The sequence below is a fragment of the Vulpes vulpes genome, chromosome 3, assembly GCF_048418805.1.
Source record: "Vulpes vulpes isolate BD-2025 chromosome 3, VulVul3, whole genome shotgun sequence".
Lineage (NCBI taxonomy): Eukaryota > Metazoa > Chordata > Mammalia > Carnivora > Canidae > Vulpes > Vulpes vulpes.
In genome coordinates this window covers 107,503,453-107,524,257 of record NC_132782.1, presented here as the reverse complement: position 1 = coordinate 107,524,257, position 20,805 = coordinate 107,503,453, and the positions used below count along the sequence as shown (strand labels likewise).

Below are 20,805 nucleotides of genomic sequence, written 5' to 3'. Positions count from 1 at the left end.
TTACATGACCCTCTTAGTGGAGGCTGAAAATTCTCCCATTTAAACACAAAATGGTTATTTACGGCATTTTCACTGTGGTTGATGGGAGATGGTTTACGGAGTAACCACCACTTTTCAATGGTGAAGAAGTGGGAGGCTTTCTTTAAAACTAAGTTCCTAAAAGATTCCCATGACCTGCTGGCTGTTTCCAATTCTGAATCTTCCAAGTGAAAACAGTACGTGGCAAATTCAAGTGCCTTGATTTTGCATGACTGTTATGAAAGGCCTGCTGTCTTCCACCAACTTAAGTCATGTTTTGGGAAAGAGATTTGGTCCTTGCAGCAGCCTTTGGAGCCATCCACCTAGGACTTGTTGTGCACGGAGGAACATTCACTCAAAGTGATGTAATGTGTTTATGTCTATAACATGAATATTAGTTTTGCATAGGAGCCTCTTAATAAGCTATAGCCAATGACTGTCACCCAATGCAATTTACTATCTCCTGATGGCAGTTTTATCAAGTATAATGCACTAAGGTCAGGCACTGCCAAGAGGAAAATGTAATTCTTTGGGGGAAAGTACCACTTTATAATTATTTTTATCATCAAACGAACGCAAGCATGATTCAGTAGTCTGGAGAATGTTCTTAAGCTAGGTTCTATAAAAGCCATTTTCTCTGCGTAGACTGAAGGCGAGATTCACTGCAATCTTAACATTTCTTTTGACACAGATTTTAAAAGTTAATTGCCAGAAAAACTTCTTCAAATCTGCTCTCTCGACAAATTGTCAGTAGTTTCCACCTAACAAGTACAGGTTCCACATGATAACAGGATGAAAATGTTTCATTTCGTTTGATCCCCTTTTCAGTTGGAGCAAGCAATCCACAATTGTATGGAATTATGAGTCATACTGGTGACCCAGCTCCATTCATATCAGGGATAGCAAGACAATACAGGGCAATGTGTTCTGAATCAGAAACCTTTGTGGGACATAAATTAAACAGCATCAACTTTGGGTCATATTTATGAGAGGGGGTCTCACCTTTCCCTTTGGCTAAGTTTCTGTTGTATCCAACAGGACTGAAGTACTCGAAGACAAAAACAGCGATGGCGGACACAATGAGCAGCATCACAAACATCATCACCCAGACGGAGGCGCTGAACGGTTCTGCGGGCGAACAGGCCAAAGGCATGGGACATGGTCAGTTGGCGCATCCTCACAAGCAGGGCTGGCAGGAAGCCCAGAGGTCCACTTGCAGGCTCCCTGAGAAACCCTCCCTCACGTGCTTCCCATCATTCAAAAGAAGCTAGTCATTGTGGATTCATACATCTGCACCATCCTTCACTCCACAAAATATCTGAGGTATTTTATAAGGCTGTATATATAGTAGGATAAAAATAGAGAAGACTGTATATCATTTTTCCAAATTGGGCCAAGGATAGTAAAAACAAAATGGGAGAAAGAATGCAAATAAAGAAGCCACCGGGTCCTATGTGATCATAGCATCATCCAGGGGACCAACACTCCGGGGAAAGCAAGATTAGATCCAAATGGTCAGTCCTAACGCTTCTGCAGATCAGCAAGGGTTTAATTCTTATTTTCATTTTTATCCTTACATGCCAGAGGGATGAGGTGCAGGGAATTCCAGAAGGAAAGAGAGCATTACAGCCTGTTAGAAAAGGTTCATAAAATCATGGGGTTGACAGCAATATCAGAAGGTCATCATCTGCCACCATGACCACCACACTCCCCATCCTGCCCTCAGCTCTGGACCAATGAGATCTCTACAAGTTTAAAATCTTGTTGATGTTGGTCATGGCCTTCAATGTATTTGAAAAGTCATTTGAGGAGATTATGGTCATGGTAATTCAATGAGAAAGCATTGTTTCAAGAGTATAGGCAACTGAAATTATAGATGGATAAATGGTTGTTTCTCCCCCAAGGAGTTTACGTCAGCTCATGTTCATTCAGATGTCTCAGAGGGGCAGGCCAAATCACAGGGTTCTAAATCTTAGAACACTCTAGAAAGTTAAGAGATTTTATGTAAAATGAATTAACATTTATATTCAGTCCAATTGAGGATATGAAAAATGAGCTGAATGGAGTCACTGTATCCGTATGTGACACAGATTTGCTAGAAAATTGACAGAGGCTAAAATTTTGAAAAATGAATGTATCTCCACCTGAATGCATCATTGGGAAGAAACTGCCCTTGGATACCAATAAACTTATAATCCTTTTCATCATAAGCAAACATTTTCTGAAGGTAAAATATAAGAAACCCAATAACACCTTTTGAATAGTACACATTTTATTATTTTTAAATTGTTTTTCTGATGGAGGTGGTAATAATCACAAAGAACTAGACTAGTAGCAAGCCACCTTATGATTAAAGTCTGTGACTACCTAACACAGCTAGAGGTCATCATAAATTCCAATTTAATGAGCTTACTACATCACAAGAAACTAATATGTCCGAAGCTTTAACTACACGGGATAATTTAGAAACTGGAAGGAACGCTTTGCAATGCAGTTTCAAAAGTGCGAATATGTTAAAAAGGAACCCGTAACAACACAGCCTACTCAGTTTGAATAACACAAGATGAATTTGAAGAAATCAATGAGATTGCAACTATATTTTAGTTAAAATTACCTTGGGTAATAACAACATTACATCCCTGAAATCACTGCAATTTGATAATGAGGTGTATCCAAAAAGGAGAACTAAAGGAATAATTAGGGGATTAAAAATACTGAATATTCAAGATAGGAATAAATGGTAAGGTAATTCTCCAAGTAGGGTATGTTAAAGGCCTGGTGTGTCTTACCAGATCACCATGAGGGGTAAATGAGCATGCCCACGGAAAGCATGTGGTGGTGTGTGTTGCACACTGTACACATGATAAATTAAATGGAATAGTTATCTGATTCTATGGTTAAAGCCAGACCCGATGGTGGTGGTGTGCTGTGTAAGGTCCTGAAAAAGGCATCTTGGTTATTATTAACATTAAGTAATCCGGTAACTTCTTTTCTCTGCAGGCTGTGGTAACATTATGAAGACTATTAGGGGGCATCCTTCCTGAATTCTTCATTCACACGTCAGAATCTGTAAACCTGCAGTGGACTTCATTTGGCAGCTGATGTATCCTCATGGGGACACTGACTGTTCCAAAAGTTGGGTGGGAGCCTGATCAAGCAACTGATTGCCCAGACATTTTCCCATTTAGCAGTGACATCTGTCCCTTGAGTTGTGAGCATGGCATGGGGATAAAAGGATTCTGCTGCACTGTTCTGGTTTCAGTAAGGTAGGTACCTAGGAGTGTCCTGAAGGATTGCTATTCTCTCTACTACCATCACCACCACCACTACCATGGAGAAAAGCGCTGGAATAATGGTGAAGCACCATCTATAGTGTCTAAGGAGTACCCCAGGAATATCTTGGGTAGATATGGATTACATCCTCTACTGGTTTATTTTTTTTTAATATTTTACTTATTTATTCATGAGAGACACACAGAGAGAGGCAGAGACACAGGCAGAGGGAGAAGCAGGCTCCTTGCAGGGAGCCCGATGTGGGACTCGATCCCGGGATGCCAGGATCATGCCCTGGGCCGAAGGCAGGCACTAAACTGCTGAGCCATCCAGGGATTCCCCCCTCTACTGGTTTAAAAGCAAATACAACATTCATCCACAAAGGGACTTCAATCTAGGATACTCTGGGTTGGCATTTCTTTGGATCAAACAATCCAACCTGCTTGGAAAGCCTTTCAGAAGTAACTGAATGGAAATATTGCAAGAGATGCTGCCTCTGTCCTTGAAGAGCTGCTGGTTACATTTTTACACAAACACTCAGAGGCATTACCTGCAAGTGTTTCCAATGTGAGTTAATGGAGTTTGCGGAGAGAGGATAGGAAATAATGACGAGCAATGCAATCAGATTTTGAATGTTTGGGTTCTTCCAGATGACTGAGCCAGTGAATGGAAAAATGTAGCTTAGCATGGTTCATTATGACTTTCAAAACCTGCAGATAATGACCATAAATAAGGGGGTGCACAATCGAATAGGGATGTAATTTAGTGACTAGAAAAAATATTAAGCCTACTGTGTCAAAACAGCTTTGAAAATAGTTTCCTCTGGCTACGATGTATTTTATTTTCTTTTTAAAGATACAGTAGGAGGAATAAGGAGGAAAGGAGGCTTGGCTTCACTTAGTAAAAATACCTGATTTGTTATGGAAATGCTGTACTAATGCAGGTAAGACAAAAATCTAGGGGAAACTGGGTTGAGGCCAGATTTTATATTAGCGACCCCCCCCCCCGTTTTTTTTTAATGAGTCAAGCCAGTTGATGGTATTTTTTTTTTCACTCTGATTGAATTGGAAAAAACGTTCACTCTAGTTCACTATGGAGATATGTCAACAACTTGTGAAAAGAAACAGATCTCTGGGGGCGCCTGAATGGTTCAGTCAATTGAGCGTCTGACTCTTGATTTTGGCTCAGGTCATGATCTCAGAGTCAAGATGGAGCCCCAAAATGGGCTCCATGCTGGGCATAGAGCCTGCTTTGGGTTCTCCTTCTCCCTTGTCCCTCCTGCTACTCGCTCTATCTCAAAAAAAAAAAAAAAAAAAAAGATATGAGGAAAGGAAGGAAGGAAGGAAGGAAGGAAGGAGTGAAACTGAACTCTTTCCATTCTTTCCATGAACTCACTTCCTCTAAACTTTTTTTTAACCTCCAGGGCCAAAGAGCCCTGTTAAAGGGTCTGCCAGGGAGTGGGACACCACGATAAGGAGAGTGGCTCATGCACGAGGGTCCACCCAATCATTGTTAAGAATCTGCACATGTTGTCTCTATCAGCTGCATTTTTCATGGTGCCGTGAGGCTCCTTTACTGAGAGAGGGGTCCCTTATCCATATCAGACCAAGACACAAAGGGAACATAATGAGGTGTGTATCTGTCAAGGTCCACATTATTCCAATAAAGGTGACGAGAATGGAAGCGGGGAGTGCAAAATCAAATCCACGGAGAGCAGTAAGGATTTCAACGGCTTAAATGGATTATCAAAAATGGAAATAGCAAATCCGTATGTCTCCGTGAGTGAGGCAGTATCCAAAATCCTGTTAGTCAATGTTTCACTCAAGAGAATGAATGAAGCACAGACAGCTTCCCTGGAAGCCATCGTGACATACCAAAGAAGATGGTAGGAGAACAAGACTGTGGGCTTGAAGCGTGTGTCCACAAAGTGCTAGCTCTCTAATAGACAAAGGTTCTTCTGTGTGGGTCTGGAAAAATGCAAGAAATTTACTGACTTTGATCTGGCTCCCCTGTATCATGCAATTTTCTTTTGGGGTCAGTGTTTGCCTTAGCCTTCCCAAATCTGGGACAAACCCACGGATGACGGGGGTGCTAAGGAGAATGAAATTTGAATCCTACAATCTTCAAGGTAGTCACTGTCAAAAACTGTTAATGATAACCAAACATCCCACACAATACTTTTCTTTAAAGAAAAAATAAGTAATGCTTGCCTTTGTCCCATGCAGTTTCTGCCTCTCTGACCAGGCCACATCAGGCATATATATACACAGTGCTAAAGAAAACAAGATGATGGACAGAGGGACACCTGGGTGGCCCCGTGGTTTAGTGTCTCCCTTTGGCTCAGGATGTGAACCCAGAGTCCCAGATTTAAGTCCCACATTGGGCTCCCCTCAGGGAGCCTGCTTCTCCCTCTGCCTGTGTCTCTGTCTCTCTCCCTATGACTCTCATGAATAAATAAATTAAAAAATTGTTTTTAAATTTAAAAAAAAAAACAAGATGAAAGTCGAGCTCTACCTGGCTCTAAAAAAAGAAAGAAAGAAAGAAAGAAAGAAAGAAAGAAAGAAAGAAAGAAAGAAGAAAGAAATCCTGCCCTACGACCCAGCAATTGCACTGCTGGAGATTTACCCCAAAGATACAGATGCAGTGAAACAGCAGGACACCTGCACCCCGATGTTTCTAGCAGCAATGTCCACAATAGCCAAACTGTGGAAGGAGCCTTGGTGTCCATTGAAAGATGACTGGATAAAGGAGATGTGGTCTATGTATACAATGGAATATTCCTCAGCCATTAGAAAGGACAAACACCCACCATTTGCTTCAACGTGGATGGAACTGGAGGGTATTATGCTGAGTGAAATAAGTCAATCGGAGAAGGACAAACATTATGTGGTCTCATTCATTTGGGGAATATAAAAAATAGTGACAGGGAATAAAGGGGAAAGGGAAGAAAATGAGTGGGAAATATCAGAGAGGGAGACACAACATGAGAGACTCCTAACTCTGGGAAACGAACAAGGGGTGGTGGAAGGGGAGGAGGGCGGAGGGTTGGGGTGACTGGGTGATGGGCACTGAGGGGCACACTTGACGGGATGAGCACTGGGTGATATGCTATATGTTGGCAAATTTAAATCCAATAAAAATAATTTAAAAAAGAAATCTTTTATATCAAAACATAAATTTATGAAATAGTTGAAGAGTAAGGAATTTCATCCCTTACAAACCAGATAGCTTGAAGGATAGTCACATTTAAAATATGATTCCATTAATTTTCAATCAGTGTATGCTCTTCAGACTACTTGTATTTTGTTTATCGGAGTGCTGGTATAAATCACTGCGTGGTCATCATCATTTCACCATCACATCCAGTAAATAAACGGCTGTCATGCCAGAGAGGGACGGCGGATGGGAACGAGGATGCCGGATAAAGGCTTATGGGCTGATTTAAATGAACTGTGGACAGACAGATTTATTTATTTTTTAACGTTTTCAAGGTTCTGGGACATATATCCACTGATCTACATTCTACACAATCAAGACCAGTATCTGAATATGTGATTGTGTTTTCAACAGATAGTTCCGAGTCAGAGAGAAATGAAAGATGTTAACGGCTGGGGCAGGGGCGGGGGGAGGATTGAATTGAAATGATTCAAATAGGACTCACTCTGGAGTGTGCTGATGGAACTGACCAAGGTCCTACCTGGTTCCATCCTTTGAGCAAAGACAAATAGCTACAATTGCTACAGTTCCCTATTAGGAAAACAGTAGTGACCGTGACGTTCACATACCTAGAAAAGCAGAAGGTGAGACAGTGCCGTTGCTTCTTGAAACCATGACACTGATCCCTGTCTCCACGAAGGGCACAGAGAAATCCACCACTTCAGAACGCTCCTCATTGATGGTGAGGGAGCCAACGGCCATGACCGCCCGGTGGTAGACCACCTGTATGCGAGGCAAAGGAGGACAGGGATTTAATTTTTCCTTCCCACCACCCCCAAGCATCGCAGGTGCAGAGAGGCCAGATGGGAGCCCGCAGGAGGAAGGCCACTTACTTCGCCGATCATCCCGTTCCACACGTTGTTGACTTTCTTGCCATGCTTCCCGTTAGTCACCAGATAAAGGTCGTAGGTGAACTTCACGGTGCGGGAAAGCTTCTTCAGGATATCGATGCAGAAACCTTTGCAGCATTTTTTAACGTTCATTCCCTCATTGGTTGAATTGCTGTAGAAAAACCCCCAAGATCATAGAGTATTAGCACCACAAGATTTGTTCAGTCATTACCAAAAACACTTCCACTGTTTTCCGTGCGGGAAGCTGAGGCTCAACATGAGGAGGTGGCTTTTTCGAGGACATGCAGTAGTTTATGTCAGCAAAAGTAGAAAGTGTTCTTAATTGTGACAGCAGCCATGACAATGGCTAACTTTTACCAAGTTATTATTATTTTTACCAGGTACCATGCTTCCTAACCATTGTTGAAATAACCTCCAAGGTATTTCTCTTAGTTAATAATGTTTCCCCCATTGTACTGTTGAGAGTTGCCACTTCTTATTCTTAAGTTTATGACACCTACAGCATCTTTAGGCCAGAGTTCAGGCACAGGATCTCAGCAGAATTAAAAAGCTTACGGGAAAATGGAAAAGGGACGGAAGATATGAAATTCTCCACTGAAAGAGGGTTTTGCTTTATCCTATCACCGCAAATAGAGGTTTGCAACCAAAGAGAAGAAATAAAGGTGCCTTACTTAGGGAAGGCACTTTCCTTCCTGAGGAAAATGTGGCTGAGAATCAGAAGACCCAGGATCCACCTGGTGCCTGACTCCATGGACTTAATGTGTCTTGATGGAGTCATCTGTCAAGTGAGGGCTCATTCCTAACACTTTCCCACCCTCCCTATACAGCAGGAAGTATACAAGGTGACACTATGAAATAGCAATGCCCTTTTTCAGGAAAAACCCCTATTAAAATACAGAAGGTACTGTAGTCTTAAAAGCCATCATCACCTACCAAGGTGACATACTTTGCTTTGTGCCAGCCACCTCACTTTATTTACCTGGCCAAGTCCTATTCAAAGGACGTATAAAAATCAGAAATGCCTTTAAAAAGGAAAGAAACAGGGTCTTCCCAATTAACAGCTACTACTTAGATGACTCATGGAGGAAGATCAAGACCTCTCTGGGCAATACACCTGGTCCATCTTGCACTGGGGCATTTGGTTTAGCTCAACTCCCCGAGTCATGCATGTCATGAGATATGTGCTCTGGATATTCCATGGCTGGCACACCCACACATCAGATGGTTACCTAAGCACTACATTGATGTTTATGGAAATCCAACATCACAATAGGAAAATACTTCCATTTCCATATCACAGGGGAAAAAAAGTAGGTTACACAGTGTTACATACAGAACAGTCCTAGCTATATAAAAACAGATGAGCTTATGAAATATCTGGATGGAAAAACAATGAAATATGAAGCACAGCTATTTTTGAATGGTGAGAAATGACTTTTTCTCTTTTTCCTATTTTTAGGTTTTCCCCCCACAAATTAACTGCAGTGAGTATATACTACATATATAATTAGATATACACACACATCAAGTACCATTGATGTCTATCTATGCCCATGAACGGGGGTAGATTTGACAATGTGACTTTGAGGAATGGAAACAGGTTGCAAAATGCCATAAACATGATAGAAATATGTCCTAAGTACATTAATCCAATGGCATGTCCAAATATGACCTCCTTGGTACCTGTCTGTGGCTCATCAAAAAACATGCAAGAGCCAACTCTCTCTTTTTTCCTGGCCACCAAGGGCCACTCATTGATGCTCCTTCTCTACCTCTTCCCTCTGCTCCCTCCCTTCCTCTATAACAGGGTCTTCCTTCCCCTGGTCAGGATTCCTAGGAGAGTCTGGATAGGAGTTATGAACACCCTTGGCTTAAGATCCAGGGTCACAGGCACACGGCGATATTCTTTGGCCTCATGGAGAACCTCAGCCAGTTAATGAGTTGATTATCTCCCCATGTCACCTAATGCCAGGTTTATTTCTAAATACAGCCATCATTAATACATTTTCAACCAACAAGCCACCACTGAGTACCTACTATGTATAAGACATGCAATTAAGCCCTAAGGACAAGGGATGAGAAGACATGTAGCAAATGCGACAGATGAATTTCTCAGAGATTATGAAAACACAGACCAGCTTGTAATTGGCAACTTTCATTGGTTCCAATCACAGCCCTTGTGTACATGTGAAGGGGGGTGTCACTTGACTACACAAACATCTGAGAAATGGCACTCGATGCATTCTTTCTCTGCTCCCACCAATCACCCGAAAGTAAAGGTGGCCCATAAAAGTCAATGTGGGGAAACGACTCCAATAAGGAATCTAGTTCTCCAGCTCCAGTTTCCCAGCATGCCCAGTGGATAGGATCGCTGCCATGCAGGTCGACAGCACTGCCACCAGGTCCCAGGTCTGCTCCTAACAACCAAGAAGACACACATGAGTGTCTTCACTAATGAGCCTCAGTTTGCTCACTTGCAAACTGAGAAGGCTGATGCTTACCTTGCAGGATAGTCAGGGAGATTAAATAAAATAAAGTATCTAAAGCACATCTCACATAAATGCTTAGAAATACATTTCCTCTCTTCTCACCGATAATCTGACAGTTTGGGGGATTAATCGACAGTGTGGCCATTTCCCCCGACATATCAAGCCAGATCATTTTTCCTCAATTTTCTCTTCATGCCTTAACACCCAACTAACAGATGACAAGAGATGCTTGATTTCTCAGCTCATTTCCTCTTACCTATGTTTTTAGAAGACTGATGTGTGTCCTAAAGACCCCACCATTCACCAGAAGTGAGAGACAAAGAGTTTTCCCTGGGACACTATCACCAAGAAAAATATAACCATGTTACCTAACAGAACCCTTCTTAGAGCCAATCAGCCTCCCTCAAAGATATTACCTGTAGGAAATGCAATTGATCTGATCTGTGTTAATGTTGGGATGAATGGGTCCCAGTGATTGCCTATGGCTTTCAAAGACTTTAATGTCACCTAGATGTGCAGTCAACTTGTCATGTCGCCAAGTGGGGAAGGGAAGCTGCAAGCCGCCACCTCCCACAGCAACCAAAAATGTGAATTTGAACCTGTTAATCTGTTTATACTCTCCAGTAAAGAAAAAGTCAATTCTTTTTAAGAGAGTAATTTATTGGGGGGTTCATTTTCTCCATACAAATGTGGCTCAGGGCTCACTGCCCTATGTTGTCAGCTCCAAGGCTTCTGATGTTAAAGATTTAAAGCTCCTATTACTGGCTGTGAAGCCCAAGAGGCTCTACTTGATTGGCCTTATTGAAACAAAGAAAGCACTGCTGTCATAAAGGAGGTCCCCCTACAGAGGGAAGAGTCTTTGCTTTGTGCCAATCACTCTGCTTTCTTCATCTGACCAAGTTGTGCTCGAAGAACGCCCACCCCAATCAATATCTCCTTGGACAACTTTCCCACATTTACCCCTTCTGTCTCCTGCCCAGCTCATAACTCTCTGGCACTGCCCTGGGCTTCCTTTTGTTTCCCACACCTGCTGATCTTTTTCCTCCCCCAGGGCCTTTGCACCTGCTGCTCCCTCTACCTGGAAGGCTCTTCCCTCTGTTCTTCACATATTCATCATCCTTTTCTACCTCATCTTACGCCTCACTGGTGTGAGCTAACGAAGCTCCACATACTTCAAGTTACTCTCTCATCACACTAGTTGTATCTTTCACAAGGTTTATCATAACATGGATATGATGTCCTGGTCTTTTATTGGTTGACTTGTTTTCTTAACTGTGTACACTCCATACTGCAAGACCCTGGTCTTCTCTGTTCACTGATGTATGGTCTGTGCCCAGCACTGTGCTTAATATATATTTATTTATTGACTAATCTATTCAGAATATTAACTCCAAAGAGGCTCCTCATTGATTAAAAAAAAAAAAAAGAATTTTCTGCAAACGAAAATGTGCCTTCAAAATACATTTTGCAATCATATTTTTTAAAAAATTATCTTTATCCCAAGTGCTGAGCTCTGGGGATCTGCATCTCCTATAATGGCTTACATCAGAATTCAGAATGTGGGAAGATAAGTATCCATTCACTCGTCTGTTTAAGCATTATCAACACTGGTGTGTCATATTTCATGCTTGTCACTGAGCATACAGACACATAAGCCACGTTTCCAATATTTAGGCAGCTCATACTCCAGTGGGGGGGAGGTGGGGCTTTATAGGCCATAAAAACAGGTGATAGAGAGATCCAGCGGTATGCACTGAATGTTTGGGTTCCTTTGAATTCATATGTTGAAACCCTAAACTCCAGTGTGATAGTGTTAGGAGGTGGGGCCTTTGGGAGGTCCGGAGGTCAGAGGGTGAAGCCCTAATGAATGGGAGGAGCACCCTTAGAATGAGACAGGAGAGCTTGCTTCCTTTCTGTCTCCGCTCCAGCATGTGATGATACTGAGAGAAGAAGGCCGTCTGTAAACCAGAAACCTTGCTGGTGGACTCCCAGCCCTCAGAATTATGAGAAACAAGTCTCTCTTTTTTTTTTTAAGCCACGTCATCTGTGGTGACTTGTCACAGTAGCCTGAACACACTAAGGCACAGAGACACACCCTGGGTTCTGTGGAATGAGGGACCACAAACTCAACTTGGGAAGGAACTTAAAGTTCACGGGAGAATTATCTGGATGAAAGGAAGGGCTCGGAAAAATATGGACAGGGGTGCCTGGGTGATTCAGTGGTTGAGCACCTGCCTTTGGTTCAGGTCGTGATCTCTAAGTCCTGGGATCGAGTCTCCCATCAGGCTCCCCTGCAGGGAAACTGCTTCTCCCTCTGCCTGTGTCTCTGCCTCTCTCTCTGTATTTCTCAACAATAAATAAATAAAATCTTTAAAAGAAAAGAAAATATGGACAAAAATACTCCAATGGTAGGCCTTTTCCTTTGGCAAAATCCCCACGAGAATGTGTCTTTATTTGTGTTTGCACTAGAAAGACTAGACTCGGGGTCATGGACTTGGTCATGAAGCTTTATGCTTCCCTAAAAGGCTGACAGGTTAAGGACAAACTTCACCAGAAGCTCTCACAAAAATTGTCAGTTCTTCCTTCGATTGTTAATAAAAGAGGAAATGGCACAGATGTGATACTGGCTTACTGTCGGTGAGCTAGGAAACCGCCAGAAGGGCAGGTCTACGCTGATCACATCAGAAAGTCATATGGAAGGTGTACAATGACCCCCAGCTGGAGAGAAGTTTTCAAAGTTTTTGAAGAGTTTGTATCTGGGATATATATTTTAAAAAAAGATGGAAGGGAGTAGATGGATGTGCAGGGTTGGAGGACGAACCAGCCAGAAAAATAAAAAAAGTAATAATAATTTAAGGTGAGACCGAAGGGGAAGTTTGAGTCAGCACAGTGGTTAAGAATATGGAGTTGGATGGAGCAGCGTCTGAGTCCTAGCTCATCCGTTCACTCATTGAATGGCTTTGAGCATTTTTCTGAATCTCCCCATAACTCAGTTTAAATACCTAAAACCACTTACCTCCTATTGCTGTTGCTGGAATTAAATGAAAGTAAGCCACCTGGCCCAATTCCAGTTATTTATTTCAGTCTTTAAAAAACCCCTAATATCATAGATCATCACATACAGTATTATAATGGTCTATTTTATATGGCATTTTATTATGGTATTATGGACACCGCCGTTGTCAATGACACCGGCTATTTGTAAAGGATTGGGTGCGTTCACCCGACGGCCTCCCCAGACTCACTTGATCTTGACGAACTTCCGACATGGCACGGTGTTCCTCACACATGTCTCGGTCAGCGGGTCTATGTCTTCCACGATGACAAAGGGGGCTTCCTCTAGGGTGACGATGCTCAGATGGTTGTCGTCCGGCTCACAGTCTGAGAAGGATTTATACCTCGGCCACACGGCATGCCTCAGGCTCAGGCTCTGGTTCTCCCACTTGCCCACCTGCATCAGAAAGACAAAGGCACATCTGTGCTTTCTGGCAGTGCCAACTTCTAGAAAGGTGAGTCCTTCCCCATAAGAGGAACGAGAACCCCTCCTGATCCTCAGGGCTTTTCTGCAACCTACTTCAACATATGCTCTGTTTATATGCTAAGAAACATAAGGATAAAGGGAAAGCAGAATATTGGGCAGTCTCCATGCCCTGGCCTTCCCCAGGCTAACGAATACGGTGGTGGCGCCCATGCACGGACAGGGGTAGAGCTTCCTCAGGCGACCCTCATGTCCTGCCAGAATTCGGGGACCCCTGATGTCATGAGAGCAGCAGGGGCTTTCCTAATCAGAAGTCTTGCCTGGGATCGCCACCCTCTGCCACTTTCTAGCTACACAAACCCGGGGAAGCTCTGAACCACTGTGAACGTCTGTTTCCTCCTCTGTAAACAGCACACCTCCACCTGCTTTATAAGGACCTTGTGGCGATCAAATACGATGATCTGTGAACAGCACGCAGCCCAGTGCCCGGCACGTAGCAGGGACTCCATACTCTTAGGTACAGGAGGGAGACGGGGAGGAGATATTTTTAAAGATGCTAAAGCGAGGAGGAAGAGGAAGAGGAAGATGATACGGAAGAGAAAAAAAAAAGGCAGGAGGATTGACGGGAGAGTTGACGCAAGGAGGGCGCACAGGAGAGGAAATTAGGAGTGTCACATCGAGCTCAGATATGGTTCTATTTAAGTTGCAAAGTAAGGTGAGCTGTTATTAATCCGGCCCGGAGCGGAGACTTCCAGCGCTCAGCACTGCACCAAGTCCTGTCAAAATAGGATCGATCTGTTCCCTCTGAGCAGCAGTCGGCATGTTAGTGAAATCAGATTGAAGGCTGTATGTTTTGAACCTTGATTTTATTTGACAGCTTATTGGCACTATTCATACACACACTGGGGAGGGAAAGCTGCTCCTAGCATCGCGCTTCCTCCTTCGTCCCGCTCCCAGGCGCAATTGCTTGACACCACAGGTCAGCGCTTTATTTGTAATACCAACCTCAAGGAAACACCTCGTCTGAAAAGCTAAGTGCCAAGTCCGGGCTTGTCTGTGTTGACGTGACCCACTGACCTCCCTTCCTGTAATGTGAGTGTCGCCAGAAATGAATTTCAGGCCCGTAAAGAGAATTCAGACACGCCGGGCACTCGAAGGGGTGATGGGGTGGGAGGAGATGCTCCTTCAGATTGCCTTGTCATTTGGACCTGGAAAATGTTTGCTGCTCTTACTGAAACATTCCACGTGGCCGATTACAAAACTGTCCGGCATCGCTGATACCCTCCCTTTTAAGACAGGAAAGGCAATAGAATGATTTGGTCAAACAAACATGTTCATCTCCCCGAGCTGGGATGTGTAACGCAGGCTGGAGAGAATGTGGAGCCCATCAGATTCGTTAGCCACTCAATGCGGATTTACTGAACACCAACTATGTGTGTTTGGTAAGTTCGTGTTGAGTGTGAAGGAAGGAGTCAGATGATGCAAAGCCTTGCGGGTCCTCGTAGGGAGCTGAGAGCGATGATGGATAAAACTGAATAATCCCTGCCTTGGCAAAGTCACTTGACCTCTCTGAACTTCACGTTCTCTACCTGCAAAATGCAACAGGATGTGTCCTTAAGGACCGTAAGGAGCTTCGTTCGGGTGAGCCAAAATGTCCAGGAAGCGTTGAGCCCGTAACATACACGGTAACTACCATCATTTTATTATTGCTGTGGTTTGCATTTAAGACTTTGCTCAAATATCAACTGACCTCTAAGGGCATACCTGCCTTCCCTAGTAATAGAGAACTTTGCACCTGTCCACCCCAACTCTGGCGCTATGACAGTGTCACTTTTGAGCTTTCCTGTGTAGTCAGGAAATGTATCGATATCACCAGCTACTCGGAGCCCTACAGATCCCACAGGGTAAGGGCTGTTATTCCAACTTTGCAGTTCAGAGAACTGAAGCTGGGAAGCAGTTGGGACCAGGGCCACACCACAGGGCTGTGTGAATCCAAAGGTGCTTCTATTAAGTGACCCGTGGTAACCGTCTTATGACTCAGAGACCCTTGCTCCCCTGCAGAGACAGCCCTGAAAGTCCCAAGAAATAGAAATTAAGGCAAAGACCATTTAGTCTTTGATGATGTCACTGAGGGCGTCACCGTACCCTCACCTGTGGAGTCAGGCAAAGGTTCCCGCCCAAGGCCGACTGGCTCCTGGGAGAGAGGCCATGAAGGTTTATGAGTTCCTGGAGTTCGGTGACTCCCCAAATCTCCCCTAAGTTATTCTCTCCCTTCTCCTGGCTAAGTAAGCACCCACCAGTCAGCCAAGGAGGCTGGAAGCAAGCTATGAGTGGAAAAAGTTGAACAGAGCCAAAGCCTCTGTGTCAGGGCTGCGCTGCATCTCTAGAGGTCCCATCGCATCCTCTGAGTCCAACAGGCTGCCCAGATAGGCTCCCCAAGTCCCCGAATCCCCGCTCCAGGATTCTATATACCCCTACATAAGGGGTAGGAGGAGACTTTCCCCTTCTATGTGCACGTTCACAAGGGACTATAACTGTCAACCCAGTGCTTGTAGACAGGATTAAGAGGGATCCATTCAATCCATAAGGATTTGTGGAGTGGCCACTAGGTGTCAAGCAGCACATGAGACACCAAGGAGACCGTGGAACATGCAATGAAGTTTTTACTTTGCACGGAATGTCTATGCTAATTGGGAAAACAGGCCTGAGTCAGATAATCGCACAAAGACACACTATACAACCTGGGTGGAAGAAAGAAAAGAAAAATGGGTCTAAGAGAACAGATGAGCGAAGGAAGGGGTCGGATGATGCAAAGCCTTGCAGGTCCTTGTAAGAAGATGAGCACTAGGTGTTACTCTATATGTTGGCAAATTGAACACCAATAAAAAATAAATTTATAAAAATAAATAAATAAATACAATTAAATTAAAAAAAAAAAAAGCTGAGATTTACCCTACTAGTGTATCTGGTCTGTTAGCCAGGGTGGGAAAGCTGGATGGAAGCCACCAGGGATATGCGTCCACATGTAACCTGCCCGGAGTCTTATGTCCCCCTCAGTTCATCTTGTCTTCTTTTTCATGATGGAAAATTTTAAACTCATACGAAAGCGGGAGAGTATAATGAATCTCCATGTTCCCATTATCTAGCTGCAATAATTACTAACTCATGACCAATCTCATTTCGTTTATACTGCCACCCACTTCTCCGGTATCATACTGAAGGAACTCCCAGACAGGGTAACATTTCATTCATAAATCCTTAAATCGATTTAAATATCTAATCTCTATTTGCTTAATAATATTATACCCCAACAAGCTATGTCTTTCTCTGATTAGATTACACTTCCCCAGCCTAGGAGGGATTCCACACAGGCAGTGATTGGTTTCTCCGAGGTCCACAGCTTCTAACTCAGGGCCCGGCACAAGAAGAGACTTAATGGGACAGGGACAGCTGTCGATGGAATGAAGGAACATTCGACCTGAATTTTTAAAAACGTCCATGAGTCAGAAGATACTAGTAGACTCGATCAGCCTATCCATACTGGCCTCAGCTACGGGATCTTGCACTCTGAGAAAAATACTGAAATACCAAACCTGCATTCTCTCCCTCACTCATGCTTCACTTTGACTTCAGTCCCCCGGACGCAGAGCCATTGAGAGTGGCTGCCCAACAGCCTGTGTATACATTTTCCAGACAGAGCCAAGACCATCATGCCAACGCCGATTTAATAGGGGCTCCGGCCACACTGAGGTGTTCGGAAGGATGGCAAGCTTCAATGGAATAAACCCTGAATTGAGAAGAAACTTCAGTCACACCATCTGGACTTGCCTCAGTGTCCACAGGCACTAAATGGACACAGAATATGAATGCTCCACATGCCTTTCTCTAAAAGTCATGTCCAAGACAGAAGAACCCTGTGCCCTCTGAGGACAGTAGTAATCAATCTCTCTCCCTGCTCTCATCTTTGAGCTGATAGTGACTGTCCTGCTATGCTCTAAACTGAACCTTCTCCTGGCTCCCAAACCCCTCCAGAACCATGCACGCCCCATGGGGCAGAGCCTGTAACTTTAGATCAGCAGTTACTGCCTGACCCGGAGGAGCTGTGCATTCCCAAACTGCACCACATTTCCTCCCAGGGTAGGTTTTTTTTTTCCCCCAGGGTAAATTTTCAATGCATCAGAGCAAATGAAGTGATACAGTCTCTGTTGAACACACGGTCCTATTTCTGAAGCTCAAAGGGAAAATAAAGTCCCAGGAGGCCTTGCTAAATGTCTGGTTAGATCTCCACAAGACTAGGACAGGAAGGTGTACCTGTGTGTGTGTGTTGGATACAGGCACCTATCGATCCATCGACGTCCCAGGGATCAGCCTCATCCCTATGGGACCCTTCCCTTCTCTCCCTCACATGGAACAGAGGGAAAGTGTTCAGAATCATTAATACCATGATCTTTGGAAGAGTCAGACAGGTTCAAATCCCACCACGGCCCTTAGCTATGTGACCATGTGTGAGTCACATGATCTTTCCGAACTTCAGTTTCCCCAACCACCAAATTACAATATTTCAATTTTGTCATTGTGAGGGTTTTAAGTGACACAATGATGGCAAATGTCTCTGAATACACAGTTCCTGGTGCACAGCAAGTTCTCCATATGTGGCACTATTATCATCATCTTTTAAGCCTCTCTTTGGGAAATCAGGAAACCTCTTCATCAGAAGCACTCGCTGAATTCCCATGACAACATGCCTTTGACCTTTAATCTCACTGGGTCTTGGTCTCCTCTCCTGTAACAGAGAGATGGGGGCTAAGGGTAGACTGATGATCTCTATAGTTTTTGGGACCCAAGGTTCTGTGCCAAGTGCAGGAAAAGTTGCCCTCTCAGCTTGCTCCTTACTGGGATCAGGGCAATGACTAGATCATTAGGAAGGGGTCAATGATGATAGCATGGCTCACAACTTTATGTTTAATTCTGGAGAGTGGCCACGTGCCACCAGAGGCCGGGGAAATGACATGCCTCACTCTGAAGAAGACATGATGGTTCTGAGAACCAAGCTGGAAGACCAAGAAGAAAGAATGAGGTCACTAGAGCTTTCCTAGTTGGGAGTTCTCTCCTGCACAGGAGCTGGTACTGCTCAGACGTGAAGCTTCTCTCAAAGCTGACTCTTACCCATTCTGCACAGAGGATTCACAGAGGGTTCATTCTGCAGAGGGTTCAAATCCTGACTTGGCCAAGTCCTAGCTGGGGCAAGTCAGACAATAAGGATCAAGTCAGTCGTTAACATTTATCAGGTGCTTTACTATGTGTTTCCAGGCTCAGCGCTGAGAGTTTATCATGTATTATCTGACTCAAATCTCAAAGCAACTCTAGGAGGTGGTGAACGACGACTACATTTATTGCTTGGTGGTAAAGTGAGGCTCAAAAAGATGAAGTATCTTGCTTAGGTCACAATGTAAAGGTCAAAGCAGGAATTTAAACTTGGTCAGTAAAGATGAGCACTGCTAGGGATGCCTGGGTGGCTCAGTCAGTTGAGCATCTGCCTTTGGCTTAGGTCAGGATCCCAGGGTCCTGGGATCAAGCCCCAAATGGGGCTCCCCACTCAGCAGGGAGTTTGCTTCTGCCTCTGCCTGCTTGTATGCTTGCTGTCTGTCTCTGTCTCTCTCTCTCAAATAAATAAAATCTTTAAAAAAGAATAAGCACTGCTTCATCTCTACCTTCCTCTATGAAATTTGGTTTCTTCATATTTTAAAGGTAAATAATAGTGTCTACCTTATAGATTTGGCATAAGAATTACATAAGATCCTAAATTAAGCCTTTCTGAGGGCACCTGGGTGATGCAGTCAGTTGAGTGTCCGACTCTTTTTTTTTTTTAAGATTTTATTTATTTATCCATGAAAGAAAGAGAGGGAGAGAATGAGGCAGAGACACAGGCAGAGAGAGAAGCAGGCTCCATGCTGGGAGCCCGACGTGGGACTCAATCCTGAGACTCCAGGATCATGCCCCGGGCTGAAGGCAGGAGCTAAACTGCTGAGCTACTCAGGGATCCCGAGTGTCCAATTCTTGACTTCAGATCAGATCATGATCTCAGGGTCATGAGACTGAGTCCTGTATCAGGCTCAGTGCTCAGCATAGAGTCTGCTTAAGATTTTCTCTCTCCCTCTCCCTTTGCCCTTCCTGCTCATGCTCTTTCTCACTAAAATAAATAAATAAATATTCTTAAAAAATAAGTATTTCTGTTTCCACTATTCTGGGAGTTTTAAATATTAATTCATGTAATTCTAAAAATAGGCTGATGAATAAGATATTATACTATTATCACACCATTTTATGGATGAGGGGACTGAGGCATGGGGTTTAAGCAACTCATTCAGCCCCTGCAGCATGGGTGGGAGAATCAGGATCTGAACCCAGGACTCACTTTTAAATAAGTGAGGAAATGCAATGAGAAGGTTTTGCTAGGGCAAAAGGGGGGAGAGGTGGGGAGAGGAGAAAACTTGGATAATGCAGAAACCTGACAATCAGCCAGATGATTAAGGTCAATTCCAACAGGGATAGGTCATTTTGATAGTATGTGTGGTCTTCCTCCAAAAGCACATAACCTCACTCTGATCGTTAAGAAAAATATTGGAAATTTCCCAACTTTGGGGCATCTTTGAAAAGAGCTGACCAAAACTCCTCAAAACTGTGAAGATCATCAGAATACAAGGAATGGCTGGGAAACCGTCACAGCCATGAGGAGCGTAAGGAGACCTTGTGATTGAATGTAGTGGAGTGTCCTAGATGAGACAGTAGGGTGGCACAGGAAAAAGACAGTAGATAGAAACCAGTGAAATCTGAATGAAGCATGGGCGTTAGTCAACAATAACGAATCAATACTGGCTCATGAATTGGGACACACACCATATTAGTGTCAGATGTTAGTAATCAGAGTAATGTGAGACATGTGAGAACTCATTGTATTGCTTTCTCAATCTCTCTGTAAATCAAAAACTATTCAAAATACAAAGGTTAATTTTTTTTCTGAATTCGAAAGAGAGAATTTTAAAAAACAGCACATATACTCTCAGAGAGACAAGAGTAGGAGTTGCCACGAGTGTGAACTGTGGAACCAGGTGTCCTGGCTTCAGATCCCAGCTGTGCCACCTGGACATACAGTTGACCCTTGAACAACATGGGTTTGAGCTGTGTTATATGCAGCTGGTCTTTGATCAAGACAGCATGGTACCATAAGTGTATTTCCTCCTGCTTGTGATTTTCTCCATAACATTTTATTTTCTCAAGCTTATTTTATTGTAAGAATGTAGTACATAATAAATAGGACATGCAAAATACATGTTAATCAGCTGTTTATATCATCAGTAATGGTTTCAGTCAACAGTAGGCCATTAGTTGTGAAGTTTTTGGGGGAATCAAAAGTTATACTTGGATTTTCAACAGCATGGCGTAGGGGGTAGGGTAGGCGCCCCTAACCCCTCTGTTCAAG

The 20,805-nt window shown here is 43.6% G+C and overlaps 1 protein-coding gene across 3 annotated transcripts in view; it reads right to left on the bottom strand.

Moving 5' to 3' along the window:
- The window catches only part of GRIN2A (glutamate ionotropic receptor NMDA type subunit 2A), a 402,208-nt gene that overhangs the window by 61,258 nt on the left and 320,145 nt on the right, over positions 1-20,805 (bottom strand). For all 3 annotated transcript variants that reach the window (XM_072753877.1, XM_072753875.1, XM_026003101.2), the window contains exons 6-9: positions 13,093-13,298; positions 7,341-7,509; positions 7,077-7,230; positions 1,021-1,146 (exon numbers count right to left, since the gene is read on the bottom strand). In XM_072753877.1, the coding sequence (XP_072609978.1) occupies positions 1,021-1,146; positions 7,077-7,230; positions 7,341-7,509; positions 13,093-13,298 (655 nt within the window). The remainder of the gene's footprint in view (positions 1-1,020; positions 1,147-7,076; positions 7,231-7,340; positions 7,510-13,092; positions 13,299-20,805) is intronic.